The sequence below is a fragment of the Microcebus murinus genome, chromosome 23 (genome assembly GCF_040939455.1).
Source record: "Microcebus murinus isolate Inina chromosome 23, M.murinus_Inina_mat1.0, whole genome shotgun sequence".
In the NCBI taxonomy this organism is placed as follows: Eukaryota; Metazoa; Chordata; class Mammalia; order Primates; family Cheirogaleidae; genus Microcebus; species Microcebus murinus.
In genome coordinates this window covers 14,299,085-14,323,700 of record NC_134126.1, presented here as the reverse complement: position 1 = coordinate 14,323,700, position 24,616 = coordinate 14,299,085, and the positions used below count along the sequence as shown (strand labels likewise).

At 36.6% G+C, this 24,616-nt stretch overlaps 1 protein-coding gene across 2 annotated transcripts in view; it reads left to right on the top strand.

Annotated features, from left to right (window-relative positions):
* Positions 1 to 24,616, top strand: part of DHX9 (DExH-box helicase 9) — a 55,809-nt gene that overhangs the window by 4,449 nt on the left and 26,744 nt on the right. Inside the window, exons 4-12 of one of the 2 annotated variants that reach the window (XM_012735802.2) lie at positions 9,896 to 10,007; positions 11,235 to 11,347; positions 12,015 to 12,163; positions 14,502 to 14,548; positions 17,111 to 17,247; positions 17,601 to 17,690; positions 17,782 to 17,943; positions 18,163 to 18,240; positions 18,804 to 18,995. In XM_012735802.2, coding sequence (XP_012591256.1) covers positions 9,896 to 10,007; positions 11,235 to 11,347; positions 12,015 to 12,163; positions 14,502 to 14,548; positions 17,111 to 17,247; positions 17,601 to 17,690; positions 17,782 to 17,943; positions 18,163 to 18,240; positions 18,804 to 18,995 — 1,080 coding nt within the window. Of the gene's footprint in view, positions 1 to 9,895; positions 10,008 to 11,234; positions 11,348 to 12,014; positions 12,164 to 13,570; positions 13,698 to 14,501; positions 14,549 to 17,110; positions 17,248 to 17,600; positions 17,691 to 17,781; positions 17,944 to 18,162; positions 18,241 to 18,803; positions 18,996 to 24,616 lie in introns of those variants that run through there. The other variant, XM_075997033.1, reaches the window with a different exon arrangement.

The window sequence follows — 24,616 nt, the reverse complement described above, 5'->3', positions numbered from 1 at the left end:
CTTAGCCCTCAGCCCCTCTTGGAGGTTGAGGGGCGAGGCTGAAAGTCTAAACCCTCTAATCATGCCTTGGTCTTTCCAGCATACCAGCCTCCATTCTGAGGCTACCTAGGGGCTGTCTAGTTATCTCGTTAGCATACAAAAAGACTCCACTTTGGAAATTCTAAGGATATTAGGTGCCAGGAAATGGAGTCAAAGACCATATACTTTTTACTGTGTCACACAGCACTTTAAAGATAATGTGGCATTGTCTCCTTCCATTGTTTTCTCTGGGAAGTGTGTTATAATCCAATCATTTTCGCCCATATGTAATGTCTTGGCTTTGCCAGGATGTTTTTAAGATATTTTTTTCATAATTCTTGATTTTTAGAGTTTGTAATGTGACTAGGCGAGATTTTCTTTGTACTTACTTTTCTTGGGGTTTACTGAGATTCTTGAATCCATAAATTTACATATTTCACCAAATTTGGGAGACTTTTGGCTATTTTTCTTAAGATATTGCTTCTGGTTTCATTTTTTTCTTCTCTCTTCCTGGGGCTTGTACGTTAAGCTTTTTGATAACCCAGAGGTCCCTTAGGCTGTCTTCATTTTTCTTCTTTTTTTTCTTTTATCTGTTGTATCTCAAGTAGAATAATTTCTATTGCTTATCTTCAAATTCACTGATAGTTTTCTCTGCCAAATTAATTTTGCTGGTAAGTCCATCCGGTGAACTTACTTCATTCAGATACTGTTGTTTTCATTTTTAGAATTTCTAACTTAAACTCTTTTTTTATATAGATTTTATTTCTTTAATGGTGTTTCTTTTTATTCATTATAAGCATATGTTGATATCAATATGGAGTTCCTTTATGTCATGAAGTGTAGTTCTAATAGCTGCTTTAAAATCCTTGCCTGCTAATTCTAACATTTGAGTCATTTCAGGGCTGGACTCTGTTGATTGTATTTTTTTTCTTGAGATTGGATCACATTTTCCTCTTTGTCAAGTAATTTGGGGCATTGGAATATTATGTTGTAGAGACTTGAATAATATATTCCTACAAAGAATATTGATTTTGTTGTCTTTTATAAGACGATTAAGTTGGACTCAAACTGCAAACACTGTCTTTTGGTTGTTCAGTCTCACTTTAGTTTTCTGATCCTTTGCTAGGTGGCTTGGAGTCTGCCCTGCACATGTGTGGATCGGGGATTAGCCAAAGATTTGGACAGAGTTTATACACAATATGGGGCTCTCCTTCCTGGCTCTTTCCTTTCCAGGATTTCCTCCTCACTTTCTAGTAGCTTTGGTTTTTCTAAGCAGCTCTCTGATTTGTCAGGCTAGATTTGCTGGCTTCCCCAGGGTAAAAGCCTCAATAAACAGAAATTAGACCCTTGATATTCCCTGCTTCCCTATTTTAACTTTCGTTTAGAATCTGCCTGTTTTTGTTCACCCTTTATTGCCTGAATATAGTTGTGGGGGGTGTTTTGTAATTTTTTTCCTAAAGTTTGTTATCTGCAATGGGAATTTAGCTATACCAGAAATAATTCCCGACTTTCATTTTTTCATTAGCATTTTAACATGCTGGGATCTTGTCATAGTCCTATTCAGTCCATGGCTGGACTCTGAACTGTTGCCCCAGTTCTTGGGCTCTGACCTTGGAAGAATCACAAGCCTTGGCCTGCAAAAGAGAGAGATGACAAACACTCAGCAAGATTGCATGAAAAATTTATTGTAAGGAAAGTTTAAGGGTGCAAAGCAAAAGACATTTCCTAAGGGGAAACGAGTCTTTCCTTGCAAGTGAAGATCCTGTCTACCTGTGTGTTTTTCTTTTTATATGCTTTATGTTATAATTATTAATGGTTCATCACTGCTTTGGGGACCAAGTTCTTTCCAGGTATGGACATGACTTAAAGGTTATGTTCTAGTAATTCTTTCTAGTATTTTGTATGATGGGGAAAGTTCCATAATTATTTATGGTGTTTTTCCCATTCTCTGACTGGTGGTTCCATGGCCTAATTGCCCCATTGTTTAAGACTGAAATAACTGTTCCCTCTTTATTGTTCTGCAGCCATTTCCTCTTCTATTGTTTTTCTATAACTGCTTTCTCCTTTCTGTTTTCTGTTATCCCTCACTTGTTTTCCTGTCATTAATAATCGTTCCCATTAAATGTCTTGACTATGCATTTCCTACTTTCTCCCTCACTTCCTCTGTTCAAGCTACGCTAGCCTTATGGTTACTCAGATATGCCTCAAAACTTTTGTACTTAACTGTTTCTTCTGCCTGGAGGGCTCTTCCCCAGCCATCCTACTTAAAATTGTAAATTCATTGCCACCATACACCACTTTTTATCCACCTTCACTGCTTTTTTCATCATAGCATTTAGTAACTTTTAACCACTGCTTCTGAACTGGAGACCATTTCGTCCCCTGGGGACATTTGGCAATGTATAAAGACATTTTTGTTATAACTGGAGAAGGCCACTGGCATCTAGTAGGTAGAGGGTGGAGATGGCTGCTAATGTTCTGCAATGCACATGACAGCCTCCTACCACAAAGAATTATCCAGCCTAAAACCTAAAACGTCAGTTGTGCCAAGGTGAGAATCCCATTATCACCTAATTTATATTTGTTTCCTGGATTCTTGTATTAGAATGTAAGTTCATGAGGGCAGGGATTTTTGTCTATTAATATGTTTAGTTTGTTACTGTGTCCCCAGTAACTAGTATGATTCCTGGTCTATAGCAGGCACTTTAATGTTTTTTGGTTGAATGAATAATGAATGAGTAAATTTGGGGGAAAATATTGTAACACAGCCTATTTCTACTTTTAGCTACTATCTTTATCTTCCCTCCTTTTCCCAGGAAAATCCTTGTTCCCATCACTTCATCTGGCACTTGCTCTTTTACTCTATAAATTGCATTTGCTAAAAGTGACCTATGCAAAGGACACTTTAATATTTTTTTTGTAATGGGTAATTTCAGGTATGTATAAAAGTAAGGCTAATATAATGAACAAACCCCTGTATTCCCATCATCTGGCTTCAACACTTTTCAACATGGCCAAACGTGATTTATCTTCACTGTCTACTCCCCTTCCTTAAGTTATCTTGGAGCAGATCACAGCTATTTAGTTTGGTGCAAAAACAGTTGCAGTTACTTTTGATGTTGGAGGCAACTCAGAACCTCAATAACACATTTGGCCCAGGAACTGCTAACAAATGTATGGTGCAGTGGTGGTTCAAGAAGTTTTGCAAAGGAGACGAAAGCCTTGGAGATGAGCGCAGTGGCTGGCCATCTGAAGTTGACAACAACCAATGGAGAGCAATCATCAAAGCTGATCCTCTTACCACTACAGGGGAAGTTGCTGAAGAACTCAACATCAACCATTCTATTTGGTCATTCGGCATTTGAAGCAAATTGGAAAGGTGAAAAGGCTTGATACGTGGGTGCCTCATGAGCTGACCAAAAAATCAAAGAAATTGTTGTTTTGAAGTGTCATTTTCTCTTATTGTGCAAAACAACAATGAATCATTTCTTAATTGGATTGTGACGTGTGAGGAAAAGTGGACTTTATATGGCAACCAGTGACAACTAACTCAGCAGTAGGACCCAGAAGCAGCTCCAGAGCACCTCCCAAAGCCAAACTTGCACCAACAAAAGGTCATGGTCACTTGATGTTAAGTGGTCTGCTGCGGGTCTGATCCACTACAGTTTTCTGAATCCCAGCAAAACCATTACATCTGAGCAGTATGCTCAGCAAATCGATGAAATGCATCAAAAACTACAACACCTGCAGCCAGCATTGGTCAATGGAAAGGGCCCAGTTCACCTCCATGACAATTCCTCAGTACGGGTCACATGACTAACTCTTCAAAAGTTGAACAAATTGGGCTATGAAGTTTTGCCTCATCCACCATATTCATCTGACCTCTCTCACCAACTGACTACCATGTCTTCAAGCACCTCGACAACTTTTTGCAGGGAAAATGCTTCCACAACCAGCAAGATGGAGAAAATGCTTTCCAAGAGTTCATCGAATCCTGAAGCAGGGATATTTATGCTACAATAATAAAAAAACTTTTTTTTTTTTCTTTTTTTGAGACAGAGTCTCACTCTGTTGCCCGGGCAGAGTGTCATGGCATCAGCCTAGCTCACAGCAACCTCAAACTCCTGGGCTCAAGCAATCCTGCCTCAGCCTCTTGAGTAGCTGGGACTATAGGCATGCACTACTATGCCCCGCTAATTTCTTTCTATTTTTTTTTTTTTTTTAGTAGAGGTGGGGTCTTACTCTTGCTCAGGCTGGTCTCGAACTCCTGGCCTTGAGTAATCACCCCTGCCTCAGCCTTTCAGAGTGCTAGGATTACAAGTGTGAGCCACTGGGCCCAGCCTATATAGTTCATCTCAAATAAAATCTTTAGTCCCAATAGATCAGCTTTAAATAAACAGGCATTTTTTTTCTAGTAACTATGGTGAGATTCCTTAAGACTTCCGTGTACAAGTTTCCTCCTATTGTAAGCTTGTATTTTTACATTATTTATAGTGAGCCATTTTCCTGGTCTTTCTTTTTTTGTATAAAACTTAATTTGGTTTTTGATGGGGATTTTGTTTGATTTATACATAAGTACAATGTGCTCTCAGAAATAGTGAACCAGTTTCGCCACTGGTTTTAGGCAGCAGATTGGTTACTTTAATTGTCAGTAATATTGACTATTTGCTACAATTTCTTTTTTTTTTTTTTTTTTTTGAGACAGAGTCTCACTTTGTTGTCCAGGCTAGAGTGAGTGCCGTGGCGTCAGCCTAGCTCACAGCAACCTCAAACTCCTGGGCTCAAGCGATCCTCCTGCCTCAGCCTCCCGAGTAGCTGGGACTACAGGCATGCGCCACCATGCCCGGCTAATTTTTTATATATATATCAGTTGGCCAATTAATTTCTTTCTATTTATAGTAGAGACGGGGTCTCGCTCTTGCTCAGGCTGGTTTTGAACTCCTGACCTTGAGCAATCCGCCCGCCTCGGCCTCCCAAGAGCTAGGATTACAGGCGTGAGCCACAGCGCCCGGCCTACAATTTCTTAATGTAATGTTGCAGTATCATCAGCGTTATTAGAATGCCTGTTTTGATTACTGGTTTTATATTTCTTTAGTTATTAACCAATGAGACGTTTCTTCAAAATGTTAACTATAGATGATCCTTGAACAACACAGGTTTGAACTGTGTAGGTCCATTTATACACGAATTTTTCTCAAGCAAATGCAAATTGAAAATACATTATTCTTAGGATATGAAACCAGCACATACTTAGCCAGTTTTTCCCTCCCCTCCCCCTCCCCCTCCCCCTTCCTTCCCCCTCCCTCTCCTCCTCCCTCTCCCCTCCCTCTCCTCCTCTTCCTTTTTTTTTTGAGACAGTGTCTCACTTTGTTGCCCAGGCTAGAGTGAAGTGCCGTGGCATCAGCCTAGCTCACAGCAACCTCAAACTCCTGGGCTCAAGTAATCCTACTGCCTCAGCCTCCCAAGTAGCTGGGACTACAGGCATGTGCCACCATGCCCAGCTAAGTTTTTCTATATATATATTAGTTGGCCAATTGATTTCTTTCTATTTATAGTAGAGACAGGGTCTCGCTCTTGCTCAGGCTGGTCTCGAACTCCTGACCTTGAGCGATCTTCCCGCCTCGGCCTCCCAGAGTACTAGGATTACAGACATGAGCCACTGCACCCGGCCCATAGCCCATTTTTCTTACATGCAGTTCCACCCAGCCAACTGTGGGACTTGAGTATGTGCAGATTTTGCTGGGGATGGCCTGCAACCAATCCCCTTCAAATACTGAGGTATTACTGTATTTACTATTTTGAATTGTTCATTCACTTACCTATCAGTAGTTCATGTTTTATTAACTATATATTCTTTTACGATTAAAAGACCATCATTTTTACATGGTAATACATATTGTAGAAATTTTGACAGACAAAAAGATTATAAAGAAATGAACTATGTTTCTAATGTTGCTAAAATCTATATATTTTTAGGTATTTTAATGTGATAGTGTATATATATATATTTCATAAACTATCTCATAACCTGCTTTTTTAAAAAAAAACATAAACATTTTCCTAGATTACTAAATCCTAAATCCTCTTCCTCAGGCTTCCTTCAGGTTATGCACTCTGAAATTTTTTTTTTTTTTTTTTTTTTTTTTTTTTTTTGAGACAGAGTCTCGCTTTGTTGTCCAGGCTAGAGTGAGTGCCGTGGCGTCAGCCTAGCTCACAGCAACCTCAAACTCCTGGGCTCAAGCAATCCTCCTGCCTCAGCCTCCCGAGTAGCTGGGACTACAGGCATGCGCCACCATGCCCGGCTAATTTTTTTTTATATATATATCAGTTGGCCAATTAATTTCTTTCTATTTATAGTAGAGACGGGGTCTCGCTCTTGCTCAGGCTGGTTTTGAACTCCTGACCTTGAGCAATCCGCCCGCCTCGGCCTCCCAAGAGCTAGGATTACAGGCGTGAGCCACAGCGCCCGGCCTACTCTGAAATTTTTAATACTTTCTCTTTTACCCCCTCTATTATTTTAATTGATTATGAAATATTGTCAAAGGAAAGCCTCCCACTTAAATTTTCCCACCCAAACACCTCAGTTCTTTTAGGTTAAGAATTTTCTCTTTATTGGTATAGGTAAAGAGTGAGGTAGACAGGAATTGTGGCCCTAGGGTGGGTAAAGGTGACAGAAAGATGAAGAAAAGTTACCATTGTGGCACCAGTACTGCACACTGAATTTTTCCTATTTTGGCTCCCAACCTTGGAGGAGCACTATCCCCCAAGCTATATGCTATCTGTATAAAATGGAGATTATACAGAAACATTGAAAATAAAAGCAAGGATAAAGCTGTATTAGGCAAATGCAGTATAAAATAAAACAAAGCATAAAAGTCAATCAATTCACAATGTTATAGTCCACCCAGCTTTAGAAGTAATGTTGTATATATCGGCAAAAGCAAAGTGACAATGTGAAAAAGTAACCAAGTGACCCAAAAAACCCTTAATTTTTGGAAATTTGAACACTTAGATCTAAGTGGAAATTTTAAATTATGGTTATAGACTATTTAGATAACTGTCAAAACTCTAGAGTGATCACAATAACACTCATTTATTCAAAAGAACATATATTTTTACTGTGATACAAGAAAGCTTTTTACATTAATGAACTAATAAGCTTTCAACTGAAAAATAAAATGGGAAAAAGTAAAGATAAAATCATAAATTATTGAATTTGGAAGTAAAAAATAAAAGTGATCAGTAAGATTTTTTAAATGTTCTTTTTAAAAGAAAATCCATTGTGTCTAGTTAAGAAAAAAGTAAATAATACAGATTCTCAGTCCTTTATCTAAAACCCATCTGGTTGGATGGGTTTGAGAATTCAGAATTTTTCATACTTTAGGAAAGTAATATGACATATATATAACACCTCCATCACATCTGAGGTAAGAACCTTCTAATGAAACTTTCTTAATAGGCCATATCAGGAGTTTATAAGAGAAAAATATCTTCTAATCATCTTAACAAAGGCTTTAAAAAAGCATTTGATAAAATCAAACACTTGGCTACCAATGAAGTACTTAAGAAATGGAGTAGAAAAATACTTTCTTGACATGCTAGAAGATATCCAAAATTAATAGTATATAAAGCATGTGAGAAACCAAGGATGGAGGGAGGGTGGATATGGGATTAAAAACTTACGTATTGGGTATAATGAACACTTATCTGGTGATGAGCATACCAAAAGCCCTGATTTATGTATTATATAATATAAGCTATTCATGTAATGAAAATACTTATACCCCCTTAAATTAATATTTTAAAATAAAAATAAATAAAATTAATGGTAAAGACTGTACCAAAAATAAGCATCAGAGCAGTGCTACTCAAAGTTTTACAGTTTTTGAAGGGGTAAGTACAGAAATGAGTAAACATTTAGAAACACTTATAGTATTGTGACAGCAGTTTTATTTTTGTTGAATCTGGTAATGAGAAAACTTAGGCATGTATTTTGTGTATCTATTTCATATTTCTAGCAATCCTTTATGGTATGGTTTACAAAAATATTCCCAGTACATGAGGGTGAAAAAAATCTCAGCTGGTTCTTCGTTGCAGATGCCTTCTACCATGGAGGAAGATATCTCTTATCTTTCAAGGTTATTTGCTGTTCAGGCATCCTTGACAAGATACCTAGACAAAAGTTAGAAAAAATATCTAGACAAGAGTTAGAGAAACACAAGATATCCATGGATAATTGTCTCAAGAGATAGAAGACTTGATGAAATTTAGAGCCATACCATATTTCTGGATGGAAGGTTGCGTTATTATAAGATGTCACTTCATTATAAGAAAGTTGGTGCTCTAAACTTACTCTGGTAAGTTTAACATATTATTTGGGAATTAGAGAAAATTAGGAAAAATAATTGTTGAGGACTAACCAAGAATTTGAAGCTGATCTATTGGGACTAAAGATTTTATTTGAGATGAACTATACAGGCCGGGCCCAGTGGCTCACACCTGTAATCCTAGCACTCTGAAAGGCTGGGGCAGGGGTGATTACTCAAGGCCAGGAGTTCGAGACCAGCCTGAGCAAGAGTGAGACCCCACCTCTACTAAAAAAAAAAAAAAAAAAAATGGAAAGAAATTAGCCAGACAACTAAAGATATATAGAAGAAATTAGTGGGGCATGGTGATGTATGCCTATGGTCCCAGCTACTCAAGAGGCTGAGGCAGGATTGCTTGAGCCCAGGAGTTTGAAGTTGCTGTGAGCTAGGCTGATGCCATGGCACTCTGCCGGGGCAACAGAGTAAGACTCTGTCTCAAAAAAAGTGGACCTAATATTGAGAAAGATGTAAAGTGCATACTATAATGCGCAAAATTGGAGAAGATGTAGAGAAATAGGTTCTCATATGTAGTGCTGGTGTATTTAAGTCACCAAGCTTTTCTGTGGGGCACTATGATGTTTTTTAAAATGTTGATGGCTTTTTAAGCCCAGGAATTTAACTTTGATGAAATTTTCCTAAGGGAAATACATCAAAGTACAAAGAGTTTTTGATAATGCTGTTTTCTAATTTGTTTAAAGTTGACTACAGTCTAAATGTTCATCAACATGGTATGGCATTTTATGTATAGTATATCCATAAAATGGAGTAGTAAGTCATTAAAATTTCTTGTTGATCAGTATTTAAAGTAGAAGATGTACATAAAGTGTTGTACATTTGTCTTGAAATAATGACCCTTCTCTGGAATGCTTTTCCCTCAGATACTCTCTTGGTTAGCTCCCTGCCTGCTTCATGTCTTTTCTAAAATGTCACCTTATGAGAGCAGCTTTCCTTAGTCACTTTATTTAAAATAGTGACCTCTCACAGTCCCTACTTTTCTTTACTACTTTTTTTTTTATAATATTTATCACCACTTGAAATACTATGCATTTCTTCATTTATTGCATAGTTCTTATTAGAATATAACTCTGAGGACAGAATATGTCTGTCTTGTTTATTGTTGTATCCATAGCACCCAGAACAATGTCTAGCATGTGGAAGTTTCTAAAAGATACTTGTTTTATATTGAATGCATTGATGAAGATATTAAGTGAATAAAGTAAGTTAACTATACAGCATAAACTGATCATACTTTTTGTGGGAAAATTTTATGTTTGTGTGCATAATATATGTATGTGAGTGTGTGATTTCCAGCGTTAGGATTATGAGTAATTTTTACTGCTCTTTTTCTGCCTGACATGAGAACTGAATAGTTTCATGATCACTAAAAACAAAGATGGTAATATTATGAGGAAAGGAGGTGTGACACATGGGTCTCCTTTAAGTATTAAAAGAATTCACTGCTCCCTGTGAAGGCAAAAGTACTGACACTGCCTTGGCTTTTTCTCTTGCAGATAACATCTCCACCACCCCCACTTACTGATGTAGCTGACACAGCAAATGCTGGAGGAGGTGTACCGACAACCATGGGAGGACCTCTTCCTCCCCATCTGGCTCTCAAGGCAGGTAAGGGACTTGAATGCATGTACATAACATAAACACAATGTTGGTCACCATTTCTTTCTCATTTGGATAGAAAGAATAACTACAGTAAAACTATTGAAGTTAATAGGAACAATACAAGATCTTCATAAATTTGTACATACCACCGAAGCATTTAAGTTTTCTTAGAAATTGTATCACAGCATAATTCTTGGCTGTCTTTAGCTTTTACTAAATTTTTATCTCTGAGTAAATTTTGCACAGGTTAGAACATTCGGTTAAAGGGTCTTGTGGATTGCCTTTTCTTGTCTCTAACTTATTCAGCTTAACAATAACCCACAACCCTCGGACCAACTTCTAACTTATTCATAACAAATGTATTATAGACTTGTTTATTTACCTTATGGATCCAAGCCATTGGTGAATTCTATATATAATTAAGTCCTCATTTGATAGGTCCTTGGAAACTGAGTTTAAGTGAAATGTACAGCAGGTCCTTAAATAACTTGGTTTCCTTCAACATAGTTTTGTTATAACATTGATAAGAAAAAAAATGGGTTCATTTTACATGGTTTCACTTACAGTTGCAGTTTCCAAGAACCTTCAACAACTGTAAGTGAGGACTTAGTGTGTAGTGGGAGATCTACTGTAGGATTTTGGTCAAATTGCTTAAGTCTGAGATCCTTATGAAATAACAGTAGTGTCTACCTACTACGACTGTCTTGAGGAGTAAATTTTAAAAATTGCACATAATTTAGTGGGGCTAATGATCAGTCAGTAATAACTGCTGCTTTTAGTTATTCTGCTTTCTCATCAAGAGTCATCACTTTCTTTCACCTCTTTGGCTTCTCCTTATTCTAGCACCAGTCCTAGCAGTTAGCTTTCTTTTCAGAGTCATATTTAGGACAGAAATACTTTTATTGTTTAATCTGTTGTTTCACATGTAACAAGTTAATTAAAACAAAGCTACATTGACAATATATGCTGGATTGTTGGTCACTTACTGTCGTTCACGAATGAAGAAGCTCCCTACTGTATATTAGCCTTACAATTTGCAATTTAGACCTATACTATAGTGATAAAACCCTTTTTAAGTAAATCATGGACACTTTAGGCCTCTTTCTGAATAAGTGAAACTGTGGATTTCTAAACATGGAAGGCCAAAATCTGTATTAGGATAATTCTTTAAAATATTTAGGATTTTCCTACAATTTGATTCATTAAGGAATAATCATTTTCTTTCTTTATCAGAAAATAATTCTGGAATTGGAGCCTCTGGCTATGGTGTTCCTGGACCCACCTGGGACCGGGGGGCCAACTTGAAGGATTACTACTCAAAAAAGGAGGAACAAGAAGTACAAGCGGTAAGCTAGAACCCTGTGTTAAACCTCTAGGAATGTGATTTGGGACTTAGTTCACTGCAAAGTTTAAAATAGGCACAAGTTGGTAATTTGGTGTTGCCTCTAAATGGTTATTTGAGACTTCTTATTCAAACAAGTCACTATAAACCTAACCTACCCATTAATTCTGGCCATTCAAATTGCCCATGGAAAGAGTGTTTTTTCCTGGTGGTAATAAAAGGTCTTCTCATCTGCTTTATAGGAAATGTAATTTTCTCAGGAAACCTCATTTCATGAGCACTTACAGTAAAAATGTCTTAATAGAATGGCTTATTTTTTCATGTAATGTATTTAGAGTGTTAGAACAAGTACAAAAAAAGTTGTAATTTTTTTTTTCTTAGGAATAATTTAAACAGTGTAGTATTAGCATGTTAACCAGTAGCTTGTTTATTAATACACACTAACTATACTAATCTAATTAGTATATTAACAGCTTGTTTATAGAGTAGAGCTTTTAGATGCAGTCAAAACTAATTCTGAGTTCAGTTTCCACTAGGACTAGAAACTTATTAAAAACAGATTTTGCATTATAAAGGATGATACAGAGAAGGTATTATAAATTTCTGTACTTTATTGTATACATAACTAATAAAATTAGTACAGCCAAATTTAATTATCATTGATTCCACAGACTCTAGAGTCAGAAGAAGTGGATTTAAATGCTGGGCTTCATGGAAACTGGACCTTGGAAAATGCTAAGGCTCGTCTAAACCAATATTTCCAAAAAGAAAAGATTCAAGGAGAATATAAGTACACCCAAGTGGGTCCCGATCACAACAGGTTTGCTTGTTTTGCTCTTTTTCTTCTATAGTAAATTGAGGTGGTTTTGGATATTCACTGTTGAGTGTGTTGGTTTTTTGGTATATTATCTGGTTCATTGTGTGGATTAGAAGTGAATTGGTAAAAGAAGATATATTACTTTGCACAATTGTCATTGATTTGTAATGTGCTGTTTCTATGGTTTTCACTTCTAAGTTTGATTTTAGCTGTGTAAGAAGTTCAGCAAAACTCTGTTACTTGTGATGTTAGACTTTTAAGATTCTCATTTGTATCTGAGAGGCAGAAGTCATAGCTGCAAATAGTGGTTTGACCATAATTGATCAAAAACCGGCCAGAGGTGGTGATTTTGTTCCACTCTTGTTATTGTTAGAGGCAGTTCTAAGTACTGTTTCTTTAATGGGTCAAGTTAGATGCTTAAGCTTCAGAGTCTGAGAGGTAGATTGTATTGCCTCTAGATCCAGATTTCATTTCAGCTTTGAAAGTTGCCAGCTATCATAAGGATTCTGTTGAAATATAAGGGCTTACTATAGAGATGAAGAGGGACAGCCTCAGTCTTTGTATGTGGGTTAAATTAGCATACTTTTTCTGTTATATTTATAAAACTGAATAAAAAGGGGGTTCGTTTTTAACAGTGACAGTATGTTTCTCAGCCTGCTTGCTATTCTTCCTGAGAGCATTCCAGGGTGTAGTAATTATTACTCCCAGGAAGGCTCATATGGATTAGACTTTTCTAGGGAGGTTGTAATGGAACCTTCTGAATGATTTCAGTTTGCTGTCTTCAATTATATGAAAAAATTGTCCCAAATACATTAAAAACATATTTGCCTTGAAAGTCAAAGTGTTCTCCCTTGGATGCATCTAGCAATCCTAAAATAATTATTACTAAAATAAAACTTGGTCACCGTGGTCAAAATGATGTTAAGAGCATGATTTTCCCCTGCCTCCCACTGTTTTGCTCAATCCTGAATTCTCAAATATTTTATTTCTGGTGTCAGACTTTTTCAAACCCTCGGATTTTATAGGAAAGATATTTGTTGATCTGTTTTCTGGAATATTTTGTCTTTCTGAACTGATTGGACTTAGTAGCACTTGGTGCCTTTAACAGTAAGATACCTAAGTGTGCTGAAGCTCATGGTTGCAAACAATTTTTGTGATCAGTATCTTATCATTGGTTTCCGATACAAAGTGAAGAATTCAGGATATGAAAATGTGGGAGGCAAAGATAGTTGGGGAAGCTAGGACAGCATTGCTCCACGTATGTCCTTTATTTAAAGGCATAACAGACAGCAACACCAGAGGTCTGTGTTCATACACACATGTGCTGCTGCTTAGGCTGAACTAAGCAATCACATGGGAAACTATTGTAAACTGATTTCTGGTGTCGCTGTTCCCCCTAGGTGGAGGAGAATGAGATTGAGTGCTGACTTTAAGCCTGGCTGAGAAACATACTGGCATCGGTGTCTTTAATGAAAGGGTGGATGTTGTTCCCCTGAAAGCCAGTGGCCTTTGACCCCTGAAGCCGCTGTGCCTAAAGGTCAGTTCACAAGAGGTATAGGAAGGAGTCTAACATTTTTTTCTTAAGCCTCACCTAACCTTTTATTTACAGCACAAAGTTAAGGTTAGAATGTACCTGAGCAGTGGAAGGACCAGAATGCCTAGCTTTCAAAGGATAGTTTTTCCCTTGCTAAAACCTAAATTCATTCCCTAGAATCTGCTGGTAGTTTTAGCTATCATGTTAGAACAAGTGTTTTGTTCTCTAGGACCTGATTTAAATATATGTGATATAAGTAGGCTAAATTTTTTGTTATCAAAGGGTGCTTCCAACTGCAGGCAGATATGAGAACTCTGCCTTAGCAGCCAGTGATATGCACAAAGTGTTTGTATGTACATGCGTGAGTTTGCATATATTAGCTTATTTTAAGAGATTGCAGTCATTCATGGGTGGCCTGCACACAGAGTTTTGGCCCTACTTTATTTTTTGGCTCCAAGCTAAGTGGAAAATTTCTTTTCATTGAATGTATTCTAGCTATTCATACTCCAACCTTTGGAATAAGAGTAAGTACATATAGAATCTAAAGCCCTAACATTTTCCTTTCATGAACAATTGGCTCATTAACTTTGATTATATTTGTCTCATGCCATGTTGTGTATTATTTGAAGTTTATATACTTCATTTGTTCTAGGATTGGACAGAAATGTTTACAGTGGTTTTTTGTTTTGTTTTGTTTTTTGCTGTGATTTGCCTAAACAGTTGGAAAGCCTGCCTGACTTGGGAGACCTGGATTTTAGTAATTTCTAACAGTCAAATTCCTAACCTTTTTTGTATATATTGTTACAGGAGCTTTATTGCAGAAATGACCGTTTATATCAAGCAGCTGGGCAGAAGTAAGTGTTACTGCTTCCCTGATGTTCTAAGTCTTTTTATAAAGGAGGAATCATCACATTAAGGTCTTGAGCCACATGTATATAAACTGTATTATTATTGAAAGAACATAAGATAGCATCTTATGTTTTATATTAGAATATATAAAAGGTATATTTTAGAATAATAGTAATTATATTAGCAGCCTAGTCCGCCAGTTTGCATGTAAAAAAAAGATCATGCTAGTGTAATATTTCAAAGGTAAAATAAACGGTAGGATGATTAGGAGTCTGCCAGTGTCAAAGAACTTTTTTTTTTTTTCACTTTTAAAGATGAGCATACTAATCAGAACTTAAAAAAACATTTTTCATCTTTATATATAAAAGTATCCTTTCAGTTCAGGTAAAAACTAAGCTAAGGTGAAATTTAGAAAGGAATACATCACATGATAGGTATAGATGCCTGAAAGTGTCTGTATAGCATTTGAGTCCTAGAGTAAAGAAGTTAAATGTGAGTAAATTACCCTGAGGAAACACTTAAGGAATAGATTGGGATTATTCATTGAGAAAGTAAAAAGGCTAAGATATGATGCCCTGTATTCTTTATTCTTAGTTTAAGGCAAGCAGTGTGTTATGCTTAAAAGATGAGGAAGTAGCTCTGTGTGCCTGGTTTTGTTACTAACAAGTTTTGTGACCTTGAATAAATCAACACCTTATATCACTGGAGCTCAGTTTACTTGTCTGCAAATTGAGAGAAATGGCTTGAGATTCTTTCCATCTTGAGATTTCTACAACTTACATTAATGATTTGAACTTAGCAGATGAATGACTTTCTTGCTAGAATCAAACCATTGAATGATTGATTCTTCAGGAGGTGATGTTGAATTTCTTATCTTAGACTTTTAAAATATTTTGAATGGATGGAGGATAATAAGGAATAGAGTTTGAGAAAGGCAGGCTAACTTTGTCAGCCCACTGATCCTACCATCAAGATTAATTTGACTATGCTAGTTAGGCAGAAAGGTATCTTTTTACTCCTTTCTTGCTTTATAGTGATGTGTTCTAAAGCAGAATGATTTTGGAGGAGAGGAAACTTTCTATTAGAATTTTCTTTAAGAGTATGAGTAACTGTTGCTTCAGTTTAATGCTGGAGTCAGCAAACTATAGCCCTCTGGCCATGTCTAGTCCACTGCCTATTATAGTTTTACTGGAACATAGCTGCACTCATTCATTTATGTCAGGGGACAGCAAACTTTTTTTGGTAAAGGACTAGATAGTAAAAGCTTTCCAGGTCACATATATCACACATGGTTATTTTTGTTTTATTTATACAACTCTTGAAAAACAAAATCCATTCTTAGTTCCCAGGTCTGTAGTTTGTCAAGCCCTAGTTTAAATATTGTCAGTGGCTGCTTTCATACATTAAAGGAAGAGTTCAGTAGTTGTGACAGCTATATGACTTGTAAAGCCTAACATATTAATATTTATTAATTGAAGTTATTTCCTGACCACTGCTCTAAGTAACCATTTGGACACCATATCTTTGTTTTTTAACTTTTTTACTTTTCAAAAGTTAGCTCTGTTTTCTTCCCTTTTTTTTTTTTTTTTTTTTTTGGGAGACAGAGTCTCGCCTTGTTGCACAGGCTAGAGTGAGTGCCGTGGCGTCAGCCTAGCTCACAGCAACCTCAAACTCCTGAGCTCAAGCAATCCTTCTGCCTCAGCCTCCCGAGTAGCTGGGACTACAGGCATGCACCACCACGCCCGGCTAATTTTATATATATATATTAGTTGGCCAATTAATTTCTTTCTATTTATAGTAGAGACGGGGTCTTGCTCTTGCTCAGGCTGGTTTCGAACTCCTGACTTCGAGCAATCCGCCCGCCTCGGCCTCCCAGAGTGCTAGGATTACAGGCTTGAGCCACCGCGCCCGGCCTTCTTCCCGTTTTAATGCTAAATTATATTAACAATGATAGCTTTTTGTTTCTTAATTTTTTTTTTTTTTTTTTTTTTTTGAGACAGTCTCATTCCGTTGCCCAGGGCTAGAGTGCTGTGGCATCAGCCTAGTTCACAGCAGCCTCAAACTCCTGGGCTCAAGCAATCCTTCTGCCCAGCCAAGTAGCTGGGACTACAGGCACTCACCACCATGCCTGGCTAAGTTTTTCTGTATATTTTTAGTTGGCCAATTATTTTCTTTCTATCTTTAGTAGAGACGGGGTCTTGCTCTTGCTCAGCCTGGTTTCGAACTGACCTTGAGCGATCCTCCTGCCTCTACCTTCCAGAGTGCTAGGATTACAGGCGTGAGCCACCGCACTCAGTCTAGCCTTTGTTGAAATAAGTTATTTGCTTTTATAATGCTGATTTGTATGTGTGTCTTAGTATAAGCCTATAATCAGAATGGTTGGTTTTAGTTGATAAGCTGTTAAGGAATTGCTTTTGGTTGGCTAGTTGAATGAAAAGGAAGTAGAACCCATGCATGCACTGTATTTTAGGGCTTTTGTACCTAAGCACCTAGTTGCTTGTGATAAGATGTTTCTTTACTCAGGTGATTACCCTTCTGTCTTTGGTAATCCTGACTTTACATTGTAGGGATTTTTGCACGAGAACATGGATCAAATAAGAAATTAGCAGCACAGTCCTGTGCGCTGTCACTTGTCAGACAACTCTACCATCTTGGAGTGATAGAAGCTTACTCTGGACTTACAAAGAAGAAAGAAGGAGAGACAGTGAGTTTTTAGACTTACTAGTCTAGTAAGATATCTTAAGATTCCATTTAGCTTTTTTTAGTATTTGGTTATGGAAGTGTAATAAATATGTTCTAGGCATTTTACCTCAAGACATGAAAATGGCCCTACTAATCATCTCTGGGTCTGGTGTGATGCTGTGTTCATATTGCATATTTACAATGGGTAGATATTTAATCACTAAAGTAGTATTTCTCTCACCAAAGGGAACTGATTATTAATTTAGGAATATTATAGCCTTAGTGTAAGCTATACACTCTTAGCACCACTGTAATAGATTTGAGTAATGTTCATATGTGTGTTACATGATATTCATGGTCATCCTTTCTCTGTAGGTGGAGCCTTACAACGTTAATCTCTCTCAAGACTTAGAGCATCAGCTGCAAAACGTCGTTCAAGAGCTAAATCTTGAGATTGTGCCCCCAGTAAGCATATAGTTAAGTTCACTTTTATATAGATTTTCTCTCATGAGACAAACAACTCATTCTTTTTTTTTAATTTTCTTATTTTTAATAGCCTGATGATCCTTCTGTGCCAGTTGTACTCAACATTGGCAAATTGGCTCACTTTGAACCATCTCAGCGACAAAACCAAGTGGGTGTCGTTCCTTGGTCACCTCCACAATCCAACTGGAATCCTTGGACTAGTAGCAACATTGATGAGGGACCCCTTGCATATGTGAGTGCAACATTGTTTTTTGTTTGTTATTTTTTATTTTATTTTATTTTTTCTCAAGTCAGTAACATGGGGAACAATAAGGCAACATTGTTTTTTGAGATCAGACTCTAGTGTTTTACTCTTGAGTATGCTTCATTAGTATGTCTAGGTAAAATATGGATTTCATTTGAAGCTGAGTTATATGCCTTTGTTTGACTATATTGCATTTTCATTTTACAGGCTACTCCAGAACAAATAAGCATGGACCTCAAGAGTGAATTAATGTACCAGCTGGAACAGGATCATGATTTGCAAGCAGTAAGTCTGTGAAATATTTAAATATGTGATTTCCAGAGTTTCAGAGGATTCTAGGTATGGGGAAAAAGACAGTGAATAATATATTTTGCCCTTTTTAGGAGGGTAGATCAAAGATATGTAACAAATTACTAATCCTAGTTCACTCTGAGGGTAGTTACTATGAGTCAATGGCCTAGGAGAAAATTTCACTTCTTAATGTAATTTAATGAAAGTGGAGAGATTTGGGATAGTAACTCTTTTTGTTATTGTTTTTTAGTATTTCTCAAATAAAAATGTTAAAAGAAAGGGAATGCATGAGAAATGTTTAAGGAAAACAGAAAGGTATACATAAGACCACAAGATAAATTCTCCAGAAATTTAGTTAAAAGAGAAGCAGTTCTATTAGAGACATAAATATATACACTCTTCATGAAAAACTATTTTGAGTACTAAGCTAATAGAAAGGAATGAGTTTCTGTGGAGATGGTGGGCTTTTTTAGTGTGTTGGGTTTTTTTTTTAAGGATTAAGACACTAATGTATATGTTGGTAGAAATTTAACTAAGGTGTAACTTTTCTAATGCAGATCTTGCAGGAGAGAGAGTTATTGCCTGTGAAGAAATTTGAAAGTGAGATTCTGGATGCAATTAGTCAAAATTCAGTTGTCATTATCCGAGGAGCTACTGGCTGTGGTAAAACCACACAGGTTCCCCAGTTTATTCTAGATGACTTTATCCAGAATGACCGAGCAGCAGAGTGTAATATTGTAGTAACTCAGGTAAGTAGCAAAACCAACTATGAAGTGTGTGGCCAGTGTGAATAGAGTTTGAGAGATGGAAATACCTAAAGGCCAGACTATTCCTAATTCTTTTCTTTGATCAGCTTTCCTTTGTAGTCACATAAGATTCTGAGATTGTTGGAGCATTAGATCCTTGACATTTAAAAAATAATGGGAAGAACATATGTCTTTTCTAGTATCCAGTATCCTACACTGACTGGTAAGCTAAATTGGACCATGTAGGGCAGGGGTCCTCAAACTTTTTAAACAGGAGGCCAGTTCACTGTCCCTCAGACCATTGGAGAGCGCGCACTGTGGGCCCGGGACGAGTCGGCTGCTAAGCAAGACAGGCAGCAGCGTCAAAAACACCTGGTGGGCTGGATAAATGTCCTAGGCGAGCAGCATGTGGCCCGCTGGCTGTAGTTTGAGGATGCCTGATATAGGGGATTCTTTTTATCTGCGCTAAATGAAGTCTCTAGGCCTAGAATCAAACTCAAGATTGAGAATTTTTTCTCAAGTTCACATACAAATTTTGGTCATTTCTCTTTATCACTTTAATATTGAGTAAAAACCTGTCTGATCCAGAATAGGCAAGCCAGCAAAATATGTAATGGTTAACTTACACTGAGTGCTTACTGTATGCCAGATTCTATTGTAAATAGTTTCTTCCCCCGCCCCCAACTCATTTGAAGTACATAATGACCCTGAGATCTACATATTATTTAGTATTTCTTAAATTAAGGCACAGAGAAGATAAATTGCCCAAGGTTAACACAGAAGGTGGTAGAAGTAGGATTCAAAACCAAACAATCTGCCTTAAGGAGTTTTCCTTTTTTTTTTTTTTTTTTTTTTTTTTTTTTTTTTCTCTTTAGGCATTCCCAAACATTCTGTAAGGAGTTTTCCTTTTAACTAATGGTATTACCTTACTACCAATCAGCAAGGCCCTCAAATTTGTCCCAGTTCTTAGAGAAGTAATTAGTTGTTTCAAGCATTCTCAGGTTAAAGAAGTTCCATTGGCTCTAAACCTATACTTCTGACTCTTCAAAGGAGAGCATTGCAAATAGATACCACCTTTCAGGCAGATTCAGATCTTAGAGATTCTTAACCTGGGGTGTATTGGTGATACTTGAGGTGGATCATGAGTGTTGAAATAACAAAAAATGGTCATTTACATGTACATAGTCTATTTCTGAAACATTTTTAACATTTCTGAAATAGAGACACATTTTTATAATTGGTATTTGTATTTTATGTGAGAGTTGAGGTTTTGGGCCTGAAAAATTACTGAAGGAATCAATGTTGTAAGATTGATGGCATTTTAGGCTTGAAAAAATATAACCCACATTTTTCTGGGAAAAGATCCCTCACTTTTTACTCTTAAAATTTTCTCTTAACTTCCCTTCTCACCCCCAAAACTGACTGAATCCTTTGTCTTACGGTGAATGTTCCAACCCCAAGTACCATGATTGAGTAAAATATCCTTGCTTTTAGTCCTAATCTGATCTTTTAGAAGAAATATTGTTCAAGAGGGCATCATTTCACAGAAGAGAAACCTAAGCTCTGCTCTGCCCTCCTTCTTCACTACAGCTGTCCATTTTTAAACCTTAGAAGCAGTTTAGGCATATAGGCAGAAATGCAGAGTTTAACAAATGGCTTAAAGATAGATGTTCTCTCTCAGTCAGAAGTTATCTGCATATCACAAGTAGGATAAAACTGATTCCTGGCCACATGAGAAGTGTCTTTTCACTACTTACCTAACTTATCAAAGCTGAGTTGTTCAAGACAAAAATGGCTTTTGTGTGTGGTCTTTAATTTTGTATTATATGTTTACTAACTTGTGCCCCATCCCAAATAATTTGGACATTTCCAGTAGTTTCATTTATAAAATGCACAGGTTTCTATATATAGACTTAATGTATATTGGTGAGCTACAGGGTGAAATAGTGGGTCAGATGTTATTCTGCTTCTTTTAAGGAGTATGAAAACAGTTTTAATTTATCCAGTAGACTTCCTTTATTTCTTTATAGAATGGTGGAATTCTGGAATTAGAAAACATTTTCAGAGAGTTACTCTATTTTTCTACCCATGGTGGAATGTTCATAATAGGTGGTTATCTAATTGCTGCTTAAAAATTTCCATTGGCATGAAAATGTATTACTTTGCAAGCCTGTGTCTTCTAATTTTGGAAGAATGACACACAACCATCATTGTATCTATATTTTGTGACTTCTATCTTTTTGTCCTAGTGTTTGCCCCCAAATCAGTCTGTTACACCTCTTACCTATAACAAAACAAGTCTTCAAAAATTTAAAAACCTGTATAGTGTCCTAGTATGAACGTATAGTTCATAAGTCTTAACTATAAACATCCATAGTTAAGCCATGAAGATAAGGTAATACAGTCTGAGATAGCATTGGTAATTTTTGTAGAAATATCACTGTTGTATTTTTCCTTTCCTTCCACTTGTAGGCATCTATTGGATACCAGTTGAAGTCATTAAGTATTAAAAAGTTTATGTTCCTGGTTTAAGTGTGTATTATCTCAAGTCACAGAGCACAAGTTTCGACTTATGGGCTAGAATAAAACAAAATGAGTAGCTCAATTTATGACCCTTAACCTTATCTCACCAGGCTTAGTGTAAATTCTCAACCAAACTCACTATAATTATTAGGATATAAATCAAGCTTGTTAAATTATCTGTAAATATTTTATTAATCCCATACTCGCCCCATAGTGCCATCATTTCAGGATATAGCTTTCCCTCAAAAAAAAAAAAAATAAGCTCAGAACTTAGAAAATAGTGATGATAGAGCCTGATTATGTTATGTAATAGCTAATGCCTTAGGAATCTTGAAATATTTTGTGGACTAGTTCTATCACACTGTATTTAATACTCTGATGAGAAAAAAAGGAGCCAAGTTGCTACCTTTTAGAACTGCAGCTGGAGAGTGCCTTCAGTTAGAGATCCCTGACATAGAAATTTCTGTAGTTCTGGGTAAATTAAATGTCAAGAGGTATACATCAGAGGTGTGGTGCTTAGAATGCTACTAAAGAACCATTTGGGAGAGGAGTCTTAAACTTCTTATGGTATGAAAAGTGTTACCCAGTATCTGATACATACTAATATCAGGTAGCACTCAATAAATGTTAGCTGTTCAGTTAATTTATAAACTACACAGAAGTATGAGGAAGAAGTTATCACTTTACCTACTTCTGGGGCTGGACTCCAGGCAAGAGTAATAAGATTCTATAGAAAAAGTGAAGGGGAAGGGTAAAAACATATTGAACAGATACAATGAACACTATTTGGGTGATGGGCACACTTACAGCCCTAACTAAAGCATTATAAAGCTATCCATGTAACAAAAACATTGGTACCCTTAACCCTTTGCACTCGCTTGCTTTTTTCGCAATTCCTTTATTCTACTTGGGATTTAAGTTTTTAAATACCCCAGATTTTACAAAGCACGGCAGTAGGATAAAAAACTGGAGTTTCTTTTCATACAAACTTACTTATTTGGGTTTTTTTATATTTCAAATTATTGATAACATTCAAAGAGTAATTTTAATCTCTATAATATTTGCTAACTGTCGAGTCACACTCGACATCTGAGTGCAAAAGGTTAATATTTTGGAAATTAAAATTTTTTTTAAAATAAGTTTTGAAAAGAATGCGATCAGCAGATAGGTAATGAAAATTACAGTCTCAATCTGGTGGACAGTATGAACCATTCTGTTGGAATGGCTTAACATCTCTTATTTTCATCCCATGCTAAGTCAGTTACTGTGTATTTTAAACATTTAATCACATCCAACATAAAGTTATAACAATAAAGGCAGAATAATTGGAGAAAAGATTAGATTGGGAATACAGACAATTCGAATGTAAGTTTTAAGTCATTTATAAGATTTGAGGCAAAATAAGCTCTGTGCTTATGTTCTTATCTATTGAAATGGGAAAGTGAAGATCTTACTATTCTGGAGCACAGGTAAGATAGTATGTGTATCCATGATTTTTATTGTTACACAAATGTTAATATTCTGAAAGTCTCTATAGTGTTGATTCTTTAAATATTGGAGGAATATAGGATAATTTCTATATTCTGTAGAATAGTTAAGAGAGGAATAGTTAAGTCGTGTGGAAAAGTCACTCTACAGGTGTAGATAGACATTTTACCTGTAAGCCTTGCCTTATACTTCACTGTGGGACAGTATATAAAATAAATAATTGAAGTACAAAAGATTTAGAGAAAAGGGAAGAGAGGTTAGGTTATTTAAGGCATAAGCAGAGCAACTTCATAGGCTATGGCTCGCATGCAGTCTGAGAAGTGTTCAGACATTCATCAGTACCCTTTGACATTAAGCAGTACTGTTATCCCACACCAAATACCTATCCTGGTAGTATTTATAATGAGCTAAGAGTCATAAGAATTCGAAGTTTTTTTACTGCTTTTCTTCTGGCTGTAAACTAGACAGAATTAGTAAGGATAGTTATATGCAGTATGTTCAAGGCATCGTTCAATATGTTACGTTTATGGGCAGAATAAATATGAACTAGGTAATTATACACTTGTATTTGTCACTAACTCCATACTCTAAGGGACTCCTATATTAGAATTATAGGAATTAAAAAGATATTGCTAACTCTAGTGAAGTTGTTGAGTTTTTTATTTTCAATTTTTTAAAGATTGTAACAGCCTCTGGTTTCCTGGTTATGTCATAATATGGGATATCATATAGGTACTTAAGTAAATATGAAACTCAGAAAAAGCTTTCTCAAGCAAGGAACTATAATAAAATCCAACCTGTCAGCAGAAACTTTTTGATGAAAATCCAAGGCAACCTAAAAGCATTTTGTCCATAAATTTGTATGTACCTCCATAGGTATACCTTAAGCGTGTCATAATAGCTGTAGTATCTACCAAGTGAAGATTGTGTACTTAGAAGATATGGAACACTCCAGAAAATTTTTCATAAAAATCAAGGTCCAACACTTAAAACATTAACCTATAACATTCCTCTTAAGGGTTCTGCAGATTTATTGCTAGAAACATTAATGTGTACATTCAAGTTTTCTTTGCTGTGTAAGCTCATCAAAAAACAGGAGTGATTTCATTTAGTTTCCTATCTCTGGCACCTCTGGTATCTGACAACAGAAGTGCAATGAGTTTTTTTTTTTTTTTTTTTGAGACAGAGTCTCACTTTGTTGCCCAGGCTAGAGTGAGTGCCGTGGCGTCAGCCTGGCTCACAGCAACCTCAATCTCCTGGGCTCAGCGATCCTACTGCCTCAGCCTCCCGAGTAGCTGGGACTACAGGCATGCGCCACCATGCCCGGCTAATGTTTTGTATATATATATATTTTAGTTGGTCAATTAATTTCTTTCTATTTTTGGTAGAGACGGGGTCTCGCTCAGGCTGGTTTCGAACTCCTGACCTTGAGCGATCCGCCCGCCTCAGCCTCCCAAAGTGCTAGGATTACAGGCGTGAGCCACCGCGCCCGGCGCAATGAGTTTTTTATTGAGTTTATAAGTGAATGAAACATGGTCACAGTACATATGGCAAAGAAGGCAGTTCACCTTCCTGATTCTCGTATGTCTTCATTAAATGATTTTCTAAAAGTA